We start from the raw sequence: 23373 nt of genomic DNA, 5'->3' as shown, positions 1-23373 counted from the left end.
TCGCTGCTGTGGTGAATGCAGTGTGCGTGCGGGTGACGCTCTACCTGCAAGGGGTGTTTTTACTTCCAGAACTGACTCCCGGGACTGCGAGGACCAGGTTGCTTTGTGCTCAAGCTATCGCCCGCACCTGGCTCCTCTTCTCGGCCCCGCCCCTATTGCCGATTTAACACACACCCCTCCACGCGTTAGCGGGACGCGTGCGGGGCGTTACCCGGGGCGAAGACCGGGCAAAGAGCGGGCCGTTTGAGGCCGTTCGAGACTGTACGAGGCTGGCCTGGACACCCCACTTGGCTAGTGTGCTCTGTCAAAGGTAACAACTAATGGCTACTGGTCTATTGAGGCTCGCCCCTAAGGGTTGTAATGTCGTAGGGACTCTTGACAACTTTATAACTCGGGCTAGTAATGTCCTTGCCTACGAGATCGCTGCTACAGAAGATAGACTATCCCTAGATCCATTGTTAGGGAAGGGATCCTCCTTGGGAGCTATTACGACCATTCCCTCCCCCGATAACTTTGCACTTTCATTACTAGGTGGCTCTCCAGTTGAGGTTCTGCTAGACGATCCTTCCCCTCTAACTACTCCCATCCAACCTAATCCAACTGTTCCTGGGCACAATCAGGTTGATCACTCTTTCCCAGCTCCTATATTCACTTGTGCTACAACAAGATCCATGACGGATCGGTCTGTTAGAAGCAAATGTCCCGGGGCGAACCTCCCAGCTACAAAAGGGAAAAAACGTGAAGGGGGTCCTGTGAGTTGCCCCACTAAAAAGAAACTAAAAAAATTGCCTGTCCCCAACCAAGACAATATTACACCCCTAACAGAAAACGACTTAACTAATATCCCGACTCAACATTCTGTCGCATCGCCCTCATCCATTGTCCCATGTTTGAAAGATCTGGGGGGATTGAGTTCTAGTGCCTTCTGGGATAGAATGGCCGCAATTATCGATGGAAGGCTGTCCCCCTTAGTTGAACGCCTTGCTGCTCTGGAAGGGAAACTAGCATTATTACCAAACCAAATTCAGTCAAATACGGTGGCATCAGTCCATCCAGCTTCGAACCCATCCTGCCACCAATCGACTATTTTACCCTGTATTTCGCTCACTGAACAGGTGGCTGCCCATTCTTCCGCTTCTAAATCAGCCCAAACTGGAGGGGAACTAATTTATAACAAGGACTGTAGGCATGCTCGTTCTGCCACATCACGACAGGTTGGTGCACCCTGTGAATCAGGTAGCCTAGTGGGTCCTCCACCCCAAATCCTCCCCCCTCCTCTGACCAACTCTGGAACTAACCCCCCCCCCCTACCTCCAAGACTCTCCCAAGACTCGATCTACCACCAGAATGTAGCCCATATGTTGTGGTCTTAACAGGTGTACCCGAACTTCCACAAGGCAGAGTTGAATCTCACTTGTCTTTGAAGAACAAGACAATACATTGGCTGAATGCAAACAGACCTCTGCCTCCAAAGTTGAATGGGGAAATTCTGATGGTCCGAAGAGTATCTTGGGTAGGTCGGGGTGTGAAGAACATCAGGGGTGACTGTATAATTGTGAATTTTAAAGATCCTAGGGTGGTAAAATATATCGGTGAGGGTGGTTGGAATAATATGGCTGATGGAATCCATTCCCCCCTCCTTTCATATTTCTATCCGCTGGGAGCACCCAAACATAGGTGGAACACACTCATTGCACAACCGACTACAGAGAGACCGTGTATAGGCCGCAATGGAATTCAAGAGACTGACTCACATCTTGCCTATTCTAACATATCTTGCCATAATAGGTTCAGTTCCTTGGATTGCATTGACTGACTGGAGCTGGTCTCTGACCCCAGGCCCACAGCCATATCCCAGACAGAGCCAACTGAGAACTTGGTTCTATTATCACAGTCCCAGGCACCCATGGCCTCAGACGTTTCGAAATATCTGGATGTTGGCCACGATTCTAGAACCCGGGGAAAACCCACAAATTGGTCTGTAGCACCCTTCGAATGTCTAAAAACCTTAGACGATAGGAACCCTCTACCATTGGGTATTGATCAGGGCATTCCACCTGCCTTGATAATAAATCCGTATTCGGGTGGATGCCCCAACATAGGGCTAACGTATCAAATAGAATCGAAGATAACGGATACACCATTTCCTGAGCCAATAGTGTCCCGTTCGGACATCCCTTCCGTTAACACTCTCCTTCTTGACCCTCCCACAGAGTTAGGCCTAACACCTGCCACTATTAATGGCAACCCAAGTACACCCCCGGTTATAACACCTACCTCCCCTAGGTCTTACTCTGTCTATCCCCCCACCTATAAGGCTACGGGGTTGAAAATGTTGTCCTGGAATGTGGCAGGTCTATCATGGCTGTTAGAACTCCCTGATTGGGGGGAATACATTGATGGTCACGACATCTGCCTCTTTCAGGAGACTTGGGCATTGAAGCCCTACCATCGTGTAGGGTTCGCTACTTTCTGGGAATCTACAGTAAGGTCAAATGGGGGAAGGCCCTCCGGAGGGCTGTCTATTTGGGTACGGACTCATTTGGAATGTGCACTCAAGAGAATTAATACCGACTCACCGGATATTATGTGTGTTGCTATGTCCGCGTGGGAAAACCAGGTATTGACCCTCATAAACATATATTCTCGTCCTGTGAGGTATGGCCAGGAGTCCACCACTCTGAGTAGTTTGGATGCTTTTCTGAGTTCTATTATTAACACTGATTTTCTTGTAATTGGTGGGGATTTTAACTGTCACTACGAACGTTTGAATGGGCTGATCTCCTCTGTATCCCAGGAAGAGGACCAAGATTGGGCTATACCACCTTCCAATACTTATCCTACGAAGGCCTGGACGCCACTGGTTCTCCAACTTACTCAATTGACACTTACTTACTCGTTAAGGGCATGCAATGGTAGGTTCCCTGCAGACAATCCAGGTAATCCAACATTTGAAAGAAATGATCAAACGTCCATCATAGATTATATGATGCTTAGTATGGGACTGTGGTCAAGGATCCTGGACTTCCGAGTTATTAAACGCAGTGAAAGCGATCATAATCCCATCACTGTCACCCTGGAGGGTTATACAAACCATCACTCTCCTCCCATTGATCCACCTAGTGCTGTCCCTTTGATTACATCTGACGGTTCCCGAAGAGTTAGATGGGAGAAGATCGCCCTATCTGATAGGAATCTCGGTGCAATGTACTCTGAGATCTATCCTCTTTTGGAGAAATTAATGGGAGCCCCAACCACACCAGAGGCTCATCTAGATTTTGAGCTGATTGGAGCCACACACATAGAACTATGTGGCACCCTTGAGACCCACTTCAGCCGGGCTATTAAGAGAAATTTACCATCCACAAGGGAGAACCCAACTTGGTTTAATAAATCGTGCAGGGAAGCAAAGCTATCGCTCCTGACAACGCTCAAAAATGGAATTAAGCCAAAAATAAAGGAAGCAAGGGCCCTTTTTAAGAAAATCATCAATGAAGCTAAAAAAGAGTGGGAAATCAGCAGATGGGAGGAGATCTCCCATGCATTAAAAAACAGGGACCAAAGATCATTCTGGAATTTAGTTAAAACTGGAACGTCACGCCCAACCCAAGCGCTCCAACCTAACCTTGGACAAGAAATATGGCGTACTTATTTTAAAGAACTTTACGCTATTCAGACCTCACTATTGTCCACTTCCCTCTCCCACACTAGTCCTTGCCTACCTCCAACTCAGGCCTTGACTCCGTTGTGTACCCTTAGTGAGGTTAGAGTTGCTCTCAGCAAAGTCCAACCCAATAAAGCCCCAGGCTTAGATAGGATCCCAGGTGATCTTTTTAAAAGTGAGCCCGACATCTGGGTTCCATATCTATTTGGTCTCTTTAACGCAATTCTAGCAGGAATGCCGTTACCACCTACTTGGGCCGGAGCCGAGATCATACCAATACATAAAAAGGGCTCGCCACTTGATCCGGCCAATTATAGGCCTATTAGCCTAATAGATGTTGCCCACAAGATTTTTGCTCGCATTCTCTTAGGGAGACTACAAACTTGGATGGAGGAAACCAACATTCTGACTCCTCTCCAGGTGGGTTTTAGAGCTAGAATGTCAACTGTGGACCAATTGTTTAGGCTGCAAATGATCCACTGGAAAAGTATAATTTTAGAAGGGGGCAGTCTTTACCTCACGTTTGTTGACTTAAAGTCTGCCTTCGATATGGTGGACCGCAGCCAACTCTGGGAGTTACTAAAGGGGATGGGCGTACCTCTCTACCTCTGTGATCTATTAGAACGTCTCCATAAAGACACCTTTGCTAGAGTCAGGTTCGGACTCCATGGAGAACTCACAGAACCATTCCGGGTAGAAAAGGGAGTTAGACAGGGCTGTGTTTTAGCCCCAACACTCTTTGCCCTCTTCTTGAACGGACTGGTTGAAGACATTCTGGCCCTAAGTGATATAGATTCCCCTAAGTTGGCAGGCAGGAAAATTCCCGTACTTATGTTCGCGGATGATACTCTGCTTCTGTCCAGATCACCTATGGGTATGGTCAGAGTCCTGGATGGCTTTGCCACCTTCTGTAGGAAAAGGAACCTAATTATCAACGTGAACAAGACTAAATACATGGTGTTTCACGCAGATACCACCAACCGTCCCATACCGAAACTGGATGGCCTGCCTTTAGAACGGGTGAACACTTTTGATTATCTTGGCCTGACCCTCAATACCAAAATGACCTGGGCCCCCCAGATCTCAAAAGTAAACTTAAAACTCGTCCAGATATCAGGGGGGATTCTAAAGATGCTTAAAAATAGCCACTTAAAACTAATCAGCCCATTGGTAGAGATTTATAAAACCCAGGCAAGGGGGGTGGCTGCCTACGGTGCGGAACTATGGGGCCATAATCCATCCTTGATTTTAACCAAGTCAGAAAACAAATTTTTTAGACAATTATTTGCACTCCCGATGAGCACCCCTATACAGCCGCTCAGGATGGACCTGGGTATCCAACCAATTGCGGACATGGTCGCCTCCAGACCAGTAATGTATTGGCGACGACTATGGAGCACTCCTGAACTTGCCATCTTTCAGGAGGAACTGAAGTCCATTTTATTGCTACCAAAGGCAGGCGCTATCCCTTGGTTAGCCCACGTTAAAAAATCACTCAGAGATATAGGGAGAGAAGACCTCTGGCTCCCACCTGAGGATACTTGCCCTTCTCTGCCAAAAAGATCATTGGCAAAAATTTTGCAGGAACACAAGTTGACTCAGATCATTCGATCTGTTAATACTGCAAATTTGACCTCGGCTTTCCTCGAGGTCAAAATCAGCTATAGATTCGAGTCTGCAATAGATTTGATTCACCCGGTAATGGCCAAAAATTTATACCTACAATTTAGGTATGGGTCTCTCCCCCTTTTTTCGAGAACAAATAAATGGGCTGGCTTACCCAGACAATCTTGTCCTGGGTGTGGTGCCATTGATGAAACTGAGGTCCACGTTATAATCTTCTGCCCGGCATATAAAATCTCCCGTAGAAAATGGATAATTCAACTCGCTAAGAATATAGGGGTCACGAACCACAGAGATCTCTTCAGGTTGCTGAAATATGATTCTTCCCCCCTATACGTTATTGTGATAGCCAAATTTCTCTTTTCTATGTGGCTAACTAGAAGACAATTACTACCTCACTAAGGCAATTATATTGGCATTATTTATTGTTACTATTTTGTTTTAATGCATGAATTGCTGAATTGTATCTGCACTCAGAATCATGTTTTAAATCTCTTTATTCTTCTTGTTAATATTATACTATGCTATTTTATGACTTTTATGGCTTGTAGCCGAAATAAAGTTTTTCTGACTGACTGACTGCATTAGGGAAAACAGGAATGGCTGCAACAGTGGGAATGGTTCCTAATGGGAATTTTTATCCAATAGCCAAGTAAGCACCAAGAGTCATCCCCACCCTCTGATAGTGCCAGGCATTAAAGTGTTACAACAAACAAATGATGGACGGAATGCTGACAATGCAAACATTCTCCCCCAGTCAAGAGATCTGGGTTAAATCCATCGTTCTTTTGCCGACTACACCACCCCAGTTTAGACATGGCCATATGCAAATCAGTCTTGACCCTGTGCCTCATGGGAACAGTCCAGCCCGAACTGCCAAGCCATGTCTTCCCTGGACCGGAATCAAGCATCCTAAGACCGGTTTCTGGCTATCAGCCGTCATCAGCCAGGATAGCTTGACTCCAGTGGCGTAGTGAGCACGGGTCCCACGTCTGGGAATACCCATCCCACTTAGGGCGAAAAGCGTTACAACAAACAAATGATGGACGGAATGCTGACAATGCAAACATTCTCCCCCAGTCAAGAGATCTGGGTTAAATCCATCGTTCTTTTGCCCACTACACCACCCCAGTTTAGACATGGCCATATGCAAATCAGTCTTGACCCTGTGCCTCATGGGAACAGTCCAGCCCGAACTGCCAAGCCATGTCTTCCCTGGACAGGAATCAAGCATCCTAGGACCGTTTTCTGGCTATCAGCCGTCATCAGCCAGGGTAGCTTGACTCCAGTGGCGTAGTGAGCACGGGTCCCACGTCTGGGAATACCCATCCCACTTAGGGCGAAAAGCGTTACAACAAACAAATGATGGACGGAATGCTGACAATGCAAACATTCTCCCCCAGTCAAGAGATCTGGGTTAAATCCATCGTTCTTTTGCCCACTACACCACCCCAGTTTAGACATGGCCATATGCAAATCAGTCTTGACCCTGTGCCTCATGGGAACAGTCCAGCCCGAACTGCCAAGCCATGTCTTCCCTGGACCGGAATCAAGCATCCTAAGACCGGTTTCTGGCTATCAGCCGTCATCAGCCAGGATAGCTTGACTCCAGTGGCGTAGTGAGCACGGGTCCCACGTCTGGGAATACCCATCCCACTTAGGGCGAAAAGCGTTACAACAAACAAATGATGGACGGAATGCTGACAATGCAAACATTCTCCCCCAGTCAAGAGATCTGGGTTAAATCCATCGTTCTTTTGCCCACTACACCACCCCAGTTTAGTCATGGCCATATGCAAATCAATCTTGACCCTGTGCCTCATGGGAACAGTCCAGCCCGAACTGCCAAGCCATGTCTTCCCTGGACCGGAATCAAGCATCCTAGGACCGGTTTCTGGCTATCAGCCGTCATCAGCCAGGGTAGCTTGACTCCAGTGGCGTAGTGAGCACGGGTCCCACGTCTGGGAATACCCATCCCACTTAGGGCGAAAAGCGTTACAACAAACAAATGATGGACGGAATGCTGACAATGCAAACATTCTCCCCCAGTCAAGAGATCTGGGTTAAATCCATCGTTCTTTTGCCCACTACACCACCCCAGTTTAGACATGGCCATATGCAAATCAGTCTTGACCCTGTGCCTCATGGGAACAGTCCAGCCCGAACTGCCAAGCCATGTCTTCCCTGGACCGGAATCAAGAATCCTAGGACCGGTTTCTGGCTATCAGCCGTCATCAGCCAGGATAGCTTGACTCCAGTGGCGTAGTGAGCACGGGTCCCACGTCTGGGAATACCCATCCCACTTAGGGCGAAAAGCGTTACATATGGCCATGTCTAAACTGGGGTGGCGTAGTGGGCAAAAGAACGATGGATTTAACCCAGATCTCTTGACTGGGGGAGAATGTCTGCATTGTCAGCATTCCGTCCATCATTTGTTTGTTGTAACGCTTTTTGCCCTAAGTGGGATGGGTATTCCCAGACGTGGGACCCGTGCTCACTACGCCACTGGAATCAAGCTATCCTGGCTGATGACGGCTGATAGCCAGAAACCGGTCCTAGGATGCTTGATTCCGGTCCAGGGAAGACATGGCTTGGCAGTTCGGGCTGGACTGTTCCCATGAGGCACAGGGTCAAGACTGATTTGCATATGGCCATGTCTAAACTGGGGTGGCGTAGTGGGCAAAAGAACGATGGATTTAACCCAGATCTCTTGACTGGGGGAGAATGTCTGCATTGTCAGCATTCCGTCCATCATTTGTTTGTTGTAAGGCATTAAAGTGGCAACCCCAGGCAGCTTCATCAGAACAATTTAGGTAACGGTGGAAGAGCAAGGCCACAGTGCGACAGGGTACAAAAATCTTGTATCCAAAGCATGTCGATCAACATTGACCACCACAGAGCTGACAGGAAAATTCCCTTATAATTCCACTCCTGAGGTCTCTATATCAGTGTGAGGTCTCTTATTTTCCATCTTCCCCAGACATACACAGGTTGAACAATAACACCAGGATGGGGAGCAGCATGGCTTGGTCGATAGATCAAGGGCAGGATATATCTACCATGAGCCCTGAACTGACACGAGCAGTAAGTTGCCCTTCTAAAATGAATAGTGGTTTACCATCAAGTTGTAAACTTTGTGGTAGGCTCCACACCCAGATATGGAAACGAGCTGGCCAAGGGCAAGGTGGAGAAGTGAGGCCATGCAGGACTTTTGATAGAGGGTGCCAGTAATAACTCAGCCTACACCCACTTGTAAATTGAGCACATGTACAATCTTTAAGACACATTGTCTTGATATTCAAGGGATCGTATGCTCATTAATAAATCTATCATACACCAGCCGCCTACAGCATCATTTTTGCACCTTCAAAATGTCTGCCGAGTTACATGATGCGATGTGCGTTTCTTCATCACTGTGTATTGCCAAACACAGCAGCCATTTTGAAAGTATAGAAAATTATATTTTTGATACTTTCAAGACGCCCACTGCATTTCATGGTGCAATACAATGATGCAATGCACAGTGGCGCATGTAGCAGCCATCTTAAATGTATAGAAAGCAATATATTCTTAACTTTTAGCAAGGCCAACGGGGCATTGATAAAGCGAATTAGTGTTCATGCTCAGCATTGGCAATAAAGGATTGGCTTTGCCAGTGATTGTTTTAGATTGTAACACAAGAGGCCGTGCAATGGATTTCATTAGCTGGTGCACAGGGGAATAGTGTATACATGAATCCTTGTTTTGCAAAGCAGAACATGAAATATACCCGTGTATTGGTTAACGGTACAGCCGTTAATTTCCTAACATTCAAAAGCACCGCCAATCAACAAAAAATCTATAATTTGCTATACAGTATCTTAAACAGACGTACCTTTATGGCTAGCAAGTTGACTGTGACACATAGTTTTTTATTAAGTGATCTTTTTTATTACAATGCAATACTAGCTGGGTCCCTACTGTGTATAATATTAGCAGAAGTACCTGCTCCCATCAGTAGTCACCATGACCCGAACTGCCAGCAGGTTGTGATCTGTCATTTCTTCCTCAGGAATAATTTTGACCGATGCCCACTCTGAAGACACTGATGAACCCCTGCTCTCATGGCGCCGAGATACGTTTCTGAACTTTTTGGGCGAGGTTGCCTCATCCAGCGACTGGGCAAATATCCCTAAAACAGAAAGAAAATAAAATGTACTTTATATCATAAAATGTGTCATCAGCACTTTGCATTTCAGAGAGGAGGTTATTAAGAGTTTGGAGATACAAGACTTCAGCCAAAAGTGGGAGAGGATCCAACCGTCCTATTTGGAGTGTACAACCATGAAACCCTATAAATGCTGCAGATGCCCCACATCAACCTAACTGCAAACATGCCCAGATTACCTCTGGGAGAATGAAGATGCCCTTTCACAGGGGTCTTTGCTTATTCAATGAACATCATTGCAACAATCACCAGGTGACAAAGATATGGATGTTCTCTCTGGATTGCTGTCTATATACTCACGCAACCCAGTCCCTGGAATCATCACTGCTGACCAGTGGCGGCCGGCACAGGTAAGAGTGTTGGGGCAGGCGGGGTAGGGAGGAGTCAACAGACGACGTGTTCGTTAAAATAAATAAAAAAAATTATAAAACCACTTACCTTGTACTCACCTCATCGCCGAGTCAGCGAGCGTAAGGTAAGTGGTTTATGTATTTTTTATTTCAATTGAACTAGCCTGTCGTCTGTTGACTTTCCCCCTCCACCCTGCCCCGTCTCACCGCCCTTATCTGTGCTGGCCGCCACTGCTGCTGACTTACCTTTTGCTATTCAAAATGACGTTCAAGGATGCTTTCAGACGCTTATTGTGTTTAATGTATGTATATTGTGAATACGTATTTCACTGAATTACCAAACATTCAATATAAAAGAATACTGCTACTGTATAACTATGTCACCCGCCCGCACAACCAACATGTGCCAAACTTTGGGGCACTCTGAATGGTTTCTAAACTTTGGTGAAGATGATTAAAAGGGAAACACTTTGTAGGGGCGGTTTTAAACGCGAGAAGGCATGCCAAAAACCTTGAATTTTCAGAAAGAATAAAGCTGAAATCATTGAACAGAACATCAGCATATGGACCAAGCTTCCATAGAGTTTTTTGTTGAGATGTAAATTCTGATAAGCAGTTTGAGAGGCATTTCTCAAGCTGAAAGTCTTTGAGCAATCTCCATATAATTTATCAGCATATTTGAGAATTTCAGTAGCACTGGCTCAGCACTGCATTAAAATGCCAGAAAGAGCATCTTGTAAATTGAGAGATTCTTGGCTCTTTCTAGACCCAGTACAGATATTTTGCTCAAAGCTACCTTACTTTGGCACCCAGGATCTGCACTAGGGGGCCTATTCACAAAAGTAAATGTACACATGTAGATTTACTCACATGTAAACTTACTGCACTTTTTTGCTATTCACCATTGGTGATATATTTATAGGCCACAACCACATGCTGTGCACTGTACCATAAACATACTGTAAACAAGGTACAAAGACAGAGATAGCGTCTCATGTGTCATGGCCTCAATCTTACATATGCTGCATGGCTGTAAGCCAAACACATGCCTAAAATACTGTCTGCAGGAAAATGCTGTAAGTAATAGTTGCTATTTCTGAGCAGCAGACATGATGCAGAGGCTCATATTTCTAAAGTTACAATGATCCAGAAAGTGTCCAAGGAATAGCCACATTAGGACATTGTGCAAGTGAGGTGGGATATATAAAACATGTAATAATCACTTGTAGAAGAATGCACACCAATGGCAGAAAGCACTCCAGGTTTCCAGTCCGTAGTGGACAACCCACTGCCACAAGCTAAATAAACACCTTCTTCGATGATGAAAACTCATAGTTATTAAGGCGAAGAACCCTAAAATAATCTAGTCTGCAATTTGGTCTGACAAAGGACATCTCACCTTTGAGCGCCCAATACATGACCCCCTTGGAGACAGAATCGGCTGCAGTCAATCCACTGCAGACCACAAAGTAGAATTATGCAAATCACATTCCATGAGCTCTTCAGCCCACTTGTGCTCTAGTTGACCTTGTTGACCTCCGCTCGCAGATCACAGCATTATTAAGGAAACATGCTGCAGACCCCAATGGCCTATCTAACTGTAGGCTTATTCCAATCATCTACATTGAAGCAATACTTTTGAACAGAAGTAAACAAGGCCACCACAAGAATTTGTACTAACTTTTACATTACTACAGGATCAAGACCCTGGCTTTAGACCTGGGGGCAGAATGAGAATGAAAGTGTCTTTTATGAGGAAAGTCTGGTAGAACAAATCCTCTGTGGGTCTTTTGGTAGCAAGGATGCTGCAAGACATTGAACCCCTTCCTTCTGGATCAGATATAACAGGTACAGCCTTGTAAGTTATAAAATCCTTCCCCACCAAAGCCGGATCATAAGTACTGGATCCAATCAATCATTCACAGTAGAAACACAATGCGGAGTCCACATTGCTCCACACCATTATATCTGTTGTTGATCCTTTTTGTGTGAACCCTGGCACAATTTATTGAGGACCAGCAAATGTAGGATGATGACACTCATATATAACTCCACCTGAAGGGTAGTTCCTGGCATGTAGACAGTCAAGAAACCTCACAGCCCACTTGATCCACATCCATAGGCACTACAAGAGCTACTTCAGCCTAAATAAGTACTAGATGGGCAATGTAATGTTTTGAGATGTGAACTAAAATACACCAACATTTTATTTTCCATGTCCCAATGTGTTTCTTGTAGACTGGAAGGTAAAACCTCACATTAACCTTGCAGATCGTTACAACAGCCAAGGGAAAGAAGCTTCAACTCAATGTGCTAAGAAGAGTAATCCCTTTCCTACTCCCTGATGGCCATTTGAAACTCTGCAGAACACTGGCAAAGTCAAGGCTTGATTACTGCAATAACCTACCCTGGGTGTGACCACTGAACAACTGTCAATATGACTACAAAGGAAAAAGACTGAAATATAGCTGGGGTAAAGAAATAGTCTATGCCCATCGTGCAAGAAAGTCACTCTACTGAATGCCAGAGGACCTGTGCACCATCAATGGCTTTATTAGAACAGATTTTAAAAGTGTTATCCTAAGATCCCCTATAAATAATCAATCCAAAAGCACATTTGTATCCGAACACTTCTGGCTTAGCCCACACTTAAAAGTCTCCCAGCCCCCAGTGTCCTGCAATAATTTGACAATCTCTGGCAAGGTATAAAAGGGTTTCAATCAAAATCTAATTTTTAAAATAAACTTGATGCCTTCCTTGCACACACCCTTCCTCCCAAAAGATTAAAACCCAGGAGAGCAATGATGGGTGGCAGAAATGGAGAGACCCCTTTCTCAGAAGGAATGGGAGAATGTGTGCTACTGCGCCCGACGCACTAACATAGCGTGGCTAGCATAGAAACTGCTACCATGATAGTGACATACTGGTATCCCCCAAGCCCGATTGCATAGATGGCATCCCACCTGCAGTAGGCTATGCTGGTTGGGGTGTGTCACCACAGGCATGCTGCTGCACTTATGGACCTGCCCACAATTGGCTCACTATTTGGAAATGGTCGGTAAAACAACCCTGATACACAAATGGGACCGCAGCTCCCCCAATTTTTTGCATATATCCTACTCGAACTACCCAATCCTATTACATATCTATAAAAATTTCAGAGGGGGTGTCAAATCGCCCTGGCGTGGTGCTGGGAGCTGCGCATCATATAATTCTCTCTGACTGTGGAACAGAGCATGTCCAACACACACGGCTCCACAACATCAATACTGCGATGGAGAAACTGACACTCTCCGCAGCACAGAATCCGGAGTCATACCCAGAGCTTTCGGCTCCATATATATCTGTCCTCTCTTCAGAGTTCGATGAACTGACCTGTCCTAGATACCTTAAGGTGCTCTGTGTAATACCCACAGAGGGGGAACCTGCACATGCTAGAATCACTGCTGGACCTAGGGCAGTCACAGAGAGGATATCCCACTAGGGACAAGTACTTCCTAAGAATAGGGTGTTGTAGGGGTTGGTATCCGGCTGATGAATTGTGAGTGGGCGGGAGGCGCAGTATGGGTGGGATTGGTGGGTCGTTTACCTAGTTTAGTGTTTTTCTTGTTTAAGCAAGCATGTCATAACTCCATCGTCCTTCACAGGAGGAGACGGCTCACCTACACTGATCCACCGCGAGGGCATACTTGTATGTTTTGTTGTTGTCCTGTGCAAAGCAATCAAACAAAGTTGACATTTAAAAATAATGTGTTTCTCTATTGAACCTATACTTATCTCGGACCATGCTCCAATTGTTACGGATCTTGACCTCCTTCCTCCGCATCCCAAGCCCTCTCGTTGGTGATTTAACAACTCTCTTCTTGATGACCCTTTCTTCTCCTCTTCGTTTCGTTCCTTTGCCGTTGATTTCTTTCTGTTAAACGATACTTCTGATATCTCCCCCCATCTTCTCTGGGACTCTTTTAAGGCTACAGCTCGAGGGTTTGTTATTGACTTTGTTTCCAAGAAGAAGAAACGTTTTCTTCAGAAGCAGAAATCAATTCTTGCCCATATTAAATCTTTAGAGCATAAGTTTTACTCTTCCCCTAATAATTCCGTCTCCCCAGATCTTATTCGTGCAAAGATCGAATTCAATAAATCTACTACGGATAATGCTTCGGCGATGCTTCTTCGTAGTAGTGCTCGTTACTATGGTGGTCGCAAGAGGGCAGGGAAGCTTTTAGCCAATTATCTTAAATCGCGCAAGGAACGCTCTTTCGTTGATTCTATTTATTCTCCGGACAACACGTTATTGCACAAGGCTCAGGATATTCTTGACCAGTTTCAGTTATTTTATCGTAACCTCTACACACATGAATCTTCTCCCTCTCCCTCTCTTATCCAAGCTTATTTTGACAATCTTGCTAATCCTTCGTCACCGCATCTTAATTTCCCTGACCTGGAAGTTGATCTATCTTTACATGAGCTTTCTGCAGCTTTGAATACTCTTACCAAAGGTAAAACTCCAGGTCCTGATGGTTTCTCTGTTGAATTCTATTCTCACTTCTCTGATCTTTTACTTCCCAAACTTCTTTCTCTCTTTCAATCGTTTTATCTGTTGGGTAAGGCAGAAGGCACATTTCAAGAAGCTACCATATGTCTTATTCCCAAGGATGGTCGCGACCCCAAATCCTGCAAGAACTATCGTCCGATTTCTTTAGTAAATGTGGACTATAAGTTGTTTGCTAAAGTGCTGGCTCTTCGCTTAGACCCTCTAATGCCTCATCTCATTGGTAAGCAGCAATGTGGTTTTGTTAAAGGTCGCCTTACCTCTGATAATTCTCGCCTCTTTCTTAATGTTTTAAATAAGGTTCCTTCTCTTTCTATTCCCTTAGCGGCTATTTCTGTTGACGCAGAGAAAGCTTTTGATCGGGTTGATTGGTATTTCCTATTTGCATCTTTGCGTTGGCATGGTTTTGGTCCTAATTTCATCTCTCTCATTTCTTTACTGTACTCTTCCCCTAAAGCATCGGTTTTGGTCAATGGCCAAGTTTCCTCATATTTTCCTCTTCAGCAAGGCGTTCGTCAAGGTTGCCCCTTATCTCCTTTACTCTTTGTTCTCGCGCTTGAACCCTTTTTGTCTTCTATCTGTAACAATACCTCCATTTCAGGTTTTCCTTATGGTAATGATAAGTTGAAACTTTCTGCGTATGCAGATGATATTCTTCTATTCATTTCCGCTCCAGAAACTTCTATTCCCTCTCTGCTATCTGAGTTTGATTCTTTCTCACAGGTCTCGGGGTATAAAATCAACTCGGATAAAACTGAAATACTTCCTCTTACAAAATTTTGCACTCCTCATGCCTTTTCCTCCACTGGATTTGCGTGGAATAGCTCCAAAATTAAATATCTAGGAGTATGGTTTTCCAACTCTATTTCCTCCTTAATCACCCTAAACATGTCTGCGGTGTTGTCTCGTATTGACCGATTGTTTTCCTCCTGGAACCCCCTCTTTCTCTCCTGGTGGGGGAGATTGGATTCAATTAAGATGATGATAGCGCCCATTTTAATTTACATTCTGTCCATGTTACCTATTCATATCCCTGCGATTTATTTTAAGCGCATTGACTCGTGTTTGTCAAAATTTCTTTCGAACAAAAAGAAATCCAGAATCTCTCTAACACAGCTTCGCAAACCCAAGTCCAATGGTGGTGTCAACTTTCCAGACTTTCGTCTTTATCATAAATCATTTTCTCTTCGTCAGGCGTCCAGATGGCTCGCGTCAGTTCCTTCTCCTTTTACTCCTCTTTGGCTTCACATCGAACAAACCTTGTTGTTACCTTTCTCTTTTGGAGAACTCGTACGCTTTTCTGCCAAAGCTCCGCATATGTCTTTCCTTTATTTAAGCATACCTTTTCTTTATTAAAGCCTATTTTCAACTCTACACCTATTACTCGGGAATCTTTTCTAGCCTCAACGGTTTGGTATAACTCACTCATCCTTATAAATAATAGGCCCATATTCTGGAACTCTTGGAGGTCTAAGGGCATCATATGGGTACACCAGTTTTTTGATGGAGTATCTCCTTGTTCTTTTCCCCAATTTCAGATGATCTATCGCTGTCCTCGTTCCTTTTTGCACAAGTTTGTTACTCTGATTTCACTTATCCATGACATCTTTTATTCCCTTCCTTCTTCCTTTCCCTCTGAGTCCCAGGCTCCTCTTCTCAAAATTCTTTCATCCCTTCCCAAAGCCTCTCTCATTTATAAATTCTTTTTATCTCCTAATCCAGATCGCCTTAAGTCTAAAACGGAGCTCTCTTGGGAGGCGGACTTGGGTTGTGTTTGGTCCGTTGCTCTATGGGATAAACTTTGGTCAAGATCTTTGAAAATTTCTCGTTCTGCTTCCCTCACTCAATCCTTGTTCTACCTGTATCACAGACTATATTTCTCTCCACTCTTTCTAGCTCGTTTTTCTTCTTCCTCGGAGTCTCATTGTTGGACATGTTCTGCCCCTAATGCTAACCTTTTTCATCTTCTATTCTTATGTCCTTCTGTTTCTCAATTCTGGAATAATGTCTGGCTATACGTCTCTCGTATTTTCACACTCTCGCCCCAATACTCAATCTCTACCCTTTTTCTTGGTAGTCTATCTGACTCTTTAGATCTTCCTTTACACTCTCACGGTCTTTTTGACCTTATGCTTGCTCTCGCCTTTCAACATATTTCCTCTAATTGGAAATCCCTCACTAAGCTCTCCATACGTCATTGGTGGAATTCTTTATGTCACTTTCATAGGCTTGATATTGCTTTTGCATCTTCCTTTAATTCTACACATAATAGGGATATCTTTTGGTTACCTCTTACTTCATATTTAGATTGGATGGTTCGGAAGAGTGTATCTCATATCACTTCGGAAAATTTTTAAACACCTTGAAGATTTTGCCTCTTCTTTTATTATATTCACAGTATACAATTTATGTATTGTTATAGTTGTTCCTCTAAGCTGTATTTGATTACTGTTTTACTTACAGCACTTACTCTTCAGATGTACCTTTATATCTTCTTAATATGTTCCTAACATTTTCCCTTTCTCCCCCCCTTTTTATTTCTTTATCCTTCCTTTCCTTCCCTTTTTTTCCTTAAAACTGTATAAAATGCTTTTGCTTGTTTCTCTATGATATTAGCTTGTTACTGTTATTTTATTTCTATTTGCTTATTTCATGCGCTTTTGCCGATATCTTTGTAGTGACATTTTCTTGAATAAAGCTTTTCAAACACAAAAAAATAAAACTAATAATGTGTTTCAGGGCTCAGCAAGACATTTCTGTCTGGCCATAGCCAAAAGAAAGGCAATTAAAACCGGCATTAGAGAGGGTTCCTCGGGAGTCTGTGCTGAATTTGCGTAAACACAAAATAGTAGATGGTTCACCTGTTTCTAAATCATTCCTGTGAGTTTTTCAAGATTAGCACAAATGTTATGCTTGACACTCAGTCAGTCAGTCAGTAGACCGCTTGTTATCAGGTTTCTTCTCTCAGAAGTTCAGCGGTTTTGCTCAGGTGCAGTCCAAGGCATCACGTGGCAGCGCACCAGGACAGCATCGTGATCGAGTGCATCAATCTGAGATGCAAAGGTTGATGGGTAGGCCAGGTGGGTGAGCACGTCATTTGATTGCCTTCGCCATCACTTGAGATATGCAGGCTCACAGCGGTGAATGCAAAGCAAGCAAAGGGTTCAGTCACAAAGACACAACCTTTCTGAAGAGTTCCAGAAGACCAAGTCTTAAAACAGCTGCTTCCTTGTGATTTACCTCGAAACGCGCTAAATATAAACGTGTTGCGTCACAGGAGCGGCAATGGTATTTGTGAAAGGTCAAGGTACATAGCTCTGTGGCTCCCTGTACTTCCAAATATTTACAGTGATAGGTGGAACGCATCTTTCCTGTTGATGACCCTATGCAGCCATTATGCATGGTAATGTTTGGTAAACCTCACTTTTATATTGTATTCAGCACTTAATTTGTAAAAGAATGAGTGCCGGTGCGCAAAGCTCTGGTCAGGAGCCTGCAACTAAACGTCAGTGTTCAGAGTATCAAGGCTGCATACCCTTAAAAATCCCCGGTTTGCCTCTTTAATCCCCTGCCGCACACTCCCTGCCCATTCATCTCACTCTTTCAGGTTCCTGTTTTCTCCCTTTGTGACGGTTTTTTCATCTTTCTCCACATGTGTCTTTCTGTTTTGTGTATCTGTCCCTCTTTTGCTCTCAGTAAATGTGTGATGGGAAAAATAAGTGCTGGTCCCCAAAACTTCAACCACCGGCTCAAATTAAGCACTGATTGTATTGTACTGTAATTGCATTTATGAATACAAAACGTCAAAAACATTGCACATCTACAACAATATGGTTATGGGCTACACGTAAAAAACTAAACATAGTCAGAGTGTTTGGTTGACATAAAAAGCAAGTGCAAAGTAAATCTAAAACAACTAGTTTTATGTAGTTTGATTAGCGTTACAGCATGGAGGGTGCCCACGCGAGAGTCTCTCTTAGCTGTTTAATGTCAATAAGTAGCCAGGGCCAAACTAGAGGACAAAAAAGCCCTGGCAAAAATGTCCACCTCAGCCCGCACTGCAAGAGGCTGTGACTAGAATGGGGTAAGATAGGTTTGTTGGGTCATGGCAGCCCACCCTGCTCTAAATACAGTCCCCTACCCTGCAGCCCACTGGGGAACCCCAGAGTTGCAGAATGGCCAGTTCGGCCCTGGAAGTAGCCCCGTTGCTCCTTCCCCTTTGGAAGGTACCGTTCTGGCATATATTACCATTTACTATAGAAGAACAGAGATTCTAAAAGTGCCATGGGAACGAGTACTCAACAGTAGATTATGTTAGTCTTTTTTTCAGCTCTAATCTCATTCGTTTATTTTTGCCCAACATCTCACTATACACAGCCTTTGCTATGTCTTTATTCCTAAGCATGTTAAGAACCTGCGAGGTTGCACTTGAGTTACAAATGTCAGGTTGCATCCGATTTAGAGAACTCGATATGTGGACATTCAGCTAAATAGATTGCTAGTTAGCATCTGAACTCAAAGAAGATTGTAAAATAGCTCAGTGGACTACTGCTTGTGTTGCAGAGATTTGTATTTCCTCGGAGGCTGCTAGTTTGAAGGTGTGGAGGCCTACTAAACTTCTACCAATTTTGAGATCACTCAGGTATCATTAATATGGGTTAAAAAGAACGCCTATCAATGAGAACTAGTCTGGATTATAGCGTCATGGAAGCACCACCCAATGATTATGTTCAGGCTGAGAACGGTCATTCACCCTCTATAGGAATCTGTGTAATTCTGACATGATAGTTTAATATCCAAGATCCCAGCCAATATTGAAAGGCCTGCATAAGTGTGCGGGCTTCTTTTGATAAGTACAAATTAGGCACAACATATGTACCAGAAGCTGAGAGAGGTATAGATCAAGAAACCAATCTCTTCCTGTGAAGTCCCTATCTACCTCGGAGAGTTTAGCGGGTATACATTCCAGATGGGAAAGGGAGAGAGAACACTGGAAGACACAGACGGGGGAGGGGGTTTTAACACATCCTAGACAGGTGGCCAAGAGTTTCTAATACATCCCAGACAGGAGGCTCTAACACATCCCAAACATCCCATTGCGGAGAGGAGTTGGCCTAACGGGTAAGGCGGTCGACCTCAAATCTGGAGAACCGTGTTCGAGTCTCGCAATGACGCTGAAAATCCTGTGATTCTGGGCAAATCACTTAATCTCCCTGTGCCTAACAAAAATTAATGTGTCCACATGTAACGCAACTGGTGCTATGTAATGCGATCTTATACCCGATACGATACCTGGTCAAGTTCGCACTATATAAAACTCCGTAAAAAATAAATAAAAAACAGGTGGCCAGGAGGCTCTAACACATCCCAGAAAAGTGGCCAGGAGGCTCTAACACATCCCAGACATGAGGCTATAACACATTCCAGACAAGTGGCCAGGAGGCTCTAACACATCCCAGACAGGAGGCTATAACACATTCCAGACAAGTGGCCAGGAGGCTCTAACACGTTCAAGACAAGTGGCCAGGAGGCTCTAACACGTTCAAAGACAAGTGGCCAAGAGGCTCTAACACATCCCAGACAGGAGGCTAAAACACATTCCAGAAAAGTGGCCAGGAGGCTCTAACAGATCCCAGACAAGTGGCCAGGAGGCTCTAACACATCCCAGACAGGAGGCTATAACACATTCCAGACAAGTGGCCAGGAGGCTCTAACACGTTCAAGACAAGTGGCCAAGAGGCTCTAACAGATCCCAGACAGGAGGCTAAAACACATTCCAGACAAGTGGCCAGAAGGCTCTAACAGATCCCAGACAAGTGGCCAGGAGGCTCTAACACATCCCATACTATTGGCTAGGCGGCTCTAGCACATCCCAGACACGTAGCCAGGAGGCTCTAGCACATCCCAAAGAGGTGGCCATACAGACAGTCCTCCAGCAGATGCAACTGAAAATGATACAGAGAGCATATTACACCCGCAGTTGACTCAAACAACGGGCGTGACATAAATACGGACAGGCCGGTGATGTGCAAGAAAGAAGAACATTTCAAGCGCACCATCTGGGAATGGGACTCATTAGACGTTTTGGGAGCACAAAAATGCTATAAAAATATTGAATACAAATTTAAAAAAATAATCTCCTTCCAGCTCCTAATAAAACCATAACGCCCTTAAAAGCTATTACTGTCTAGAGTATTTTCTCAAGAGTCCCCCGGGAATTAAATGGCATGCCACGGATCGTGCTCTGGCCTTTTATGGGATACGACTTCGTCTTGGTCTGCGCAGTGCAAATGATTCGTAGAAAAGCAGTGACAAAGTGTTGGCCGATTCGTGTAAACAACGACCAGCAATTGCTTCGCAAACTCAAACAAACCTGGACGCTGCACAGATCTGACATCGCGAACGGGAGCATCTCTTTCACCTCCATAGCAATGAAAACAAATAGAATGCTGCCGGCCAAACAGTGGCGGTGTTTGCTCTAATGTCAACAAGACGAGCAGAGAAGCGACGTGGGAGGATGAACAGCGTGCAAACGCGGCGACAGATGCTTGGAGTGTTTTAACACAATACACTTGTTGCTCAATTAGACGCGCTATATATAGAGTGACACATTTGGTGCACTTGCCAAAGTTTTTAAAAGTCAAATTTACAGTAAGAGAAATGCAACAGTTTAAAAAAAAAAGTATTTTATATGGGCCTAAAAACCTCTTGATGTTATTTTTTATGACTATAGTTCTTCCATGACTATATTGGTTATATATTAGATTATTTGAGAAAAAAATAATATTGGTTTCATATGCATCACTTCATCCTGCTGTATATACGAACTGTAAATTACCGACGTTACTACTGGCCAATTTAATAATGCTCAACTGGCTGACCTCGAATGACTGGATTGCTGAGTGCGCCTTGGTGGGAGTCGAACTTGTGACTTTCTGATCACTGCGGATATCAGAGGTAAGCGAGCCATCCACGCTTTAGCCCCTTTATGCTTCACATTGAACTGTTGCCAGCGTTTCTTGACTCGGAGCCCAGGTGGATACAGATGCGCTCTGCAGATGTGACGCGTTGATCCCACATTAGCCCCAAGCAAGCCAAGTTTTACGTTTGTTTATACTCCCTGGGTACAAGAGAATCTCGACCAGTAGCTACCCTCGGGCAGAAAACCAATAAAAAGTTATTACCGTCTACTTTTAAAGTTAGTGAGTCATACATCCACGAGAAAATGTATCACTTTAACATTTCCCATGAGTCACTGCGGAAAAACAGGACATGGTAACTGACACATTATGCTTGGAGAGGATCATAAAAGAGTTAAAAAAAGGTTCCTTCTGTTTCAACATGGCATAATGTCGAGGAATCCTAGATGCCACGAAAAGCCTCAATAAGGCTCCTCTGCATGAAAAAAAGGCGCAACGCATCCATGGGAGATATCGTTGCCCTCTCTCACATTCCAACTTTTCCCCTGGATGGCTCTGCATGAAAAGTGGCCTGCTGGACCTTAGCTGACTGCGCCAAGAGGCAAACAAATTTGGAGTAAATCCATTGTGGTCAAAAGCTATAGGGCGCAGTTTTGATTGAAAAGGCATTTTTATATACCTATAATTTTTTACCGCATTGACGAATCTGCACCAAATTTGATTCTTGCCTATGGTAGCTAAGTATAGCATGCCAAACTTTGTGCAACTCCATGCAGGATAAAAATGTTAAAGGGGGTCAAAGAAATATGTGTTTACCCATTGTAGCTCTCATAGGAATTTTTGCTCGCAGCTACAGCAAAATCTGCTAAACAGATTTACACCAAACTAAGCATGAAAGTAGATTTTTACTCAGTAAGCATGCTTTTGTTGGTTTTCAGTAAATCAATTTAGTAAGTTTTGATATATTTCAATTAAAAATTGTTCCATGTGGGCTTGAAAGGGTTATCACTTTAGTATCTCTTGGTAGTTTAAGTCTGCAGACAATCCCTGGGCCCATTACATGGACAGTCCACAGACTGACATTAAAAAACATAAGATCTCCCATTTTGGTCCTGTCCTCCATTCCAGGTCTGCATTGGAGGAAGGAGATGTCCAATGCCTTAGAGAGATTGTTGAGAGGGATAAGCATCTGTGAGCTTTTCAGTAATCTCCCACTTGAGAAGACGGTGTGTGGAGTGCAAACCCAGTATCAGGTCCACCAGAGGGGAAATCCAACATGTGTCCAAAACCCCTTATCAAGGTTATGTGGACCCTGGGCAATGGTCATAAATATTAGAGCCATGTTGGGAGCGGATAACCCTCCTCAGGGTCCACAAACCCAATGGCTAAATGTAGTTTTTATTTTAATCTAAGTGGGGTTCCCTTTGGGACTCCACCACTTGAGGGAGAGTGTCACAAGATAATCTCCCTGCCCCCTTATTGCTTCTTACTTTTTTCCCAGATGCTGGGACTGAGCCCTGAATGAAGTAATGGCAGCCACAATAGATTTTTCTCTGTTGTCGATAGCCAAACAGACGCATTAGAGGTCCATGAACCTATTTTTGGGTCTGTGTACCAGAAATTAATGTATCTCACTAAAAGTGATGAAATGCTACTGTCCTAAAGAAGCAAAATAGGTGTGTGTAAGGAAGGGAGGCAAAAGAAATATTTTCTTTTAAAGACGAGAACCCTCACTCACCCGAAGGTGACATGCTTCATCATTGGGTCCCCTCTTGCACACTGTAACCGCAAGGTATACAGTGTGGGCTACAACTCTCAAAAAAAGGAACAAGAGAGGAGCGTGAGGTGTTTTAATGGGGATACCAAAGTTGGCAGGGGGAGTAAGGGGCAGAGTGTGAATATAAACAAAATGTGTGTAAATAAAACTAGCTACAGGGTAACAAAGTCAAATTTAATAATAGTTCCCATCAGCTAGAGTTAAAATGAGGTGATCTAGGATTGACAAAATATCCTAGTTATTGGTGGTCGACATGTTTCTGCCAGATGACTTATTTGTT

At 44.2% G+C, this 23373-nt stretch overlaps 1 protein-coding gene across 4 annotated transcripts in view; it reads right to left on the bottom strand.

Moving 5' to 3' along the window:
* MICAL2 (microtubule associated monooxygenase, calponin and LIM domain containing 2) overlaps positions 1 to 23373 on the bottom strand; it is an 812711-nt gene that overhangs the window by 233435 nt on the left and 555903 nt on the right. For all 4 annotated transcript variants that reach the window (XM_085648193.1, XM_085648195.1, XM_085648194.1 and 1 more), the window contains one exon: positions 9272 to 9458. In XM_085648193.1, the coding sequence (XP_085504319.1) occupies positions 9272 to 9458 (187 nt within the window). The remainder of the gene's footprint in view (positions 1 to 9271; positions 9459 to 23373) is intronic.

Source organism: Triturus cristatus, chromosome 3_2 (assembly GCF_964204655.1).
Source record: "Triturus cristatus chromosome 3_2, aTriCri1.1, whole genome shotgun sequence".
NCBI classification, from domain to species: domain Eukaryota; kingdom Metazoa; phylum Chordata; class Amphibia; order Caudata; family Salamandridae; genus Triturus; species Triturus cristatus.
The sequence above is the reverse complement of the archived record's forward strand: the minus strand, read 5'-3'. Positions and strand labels throughout refer to the sequence as shown.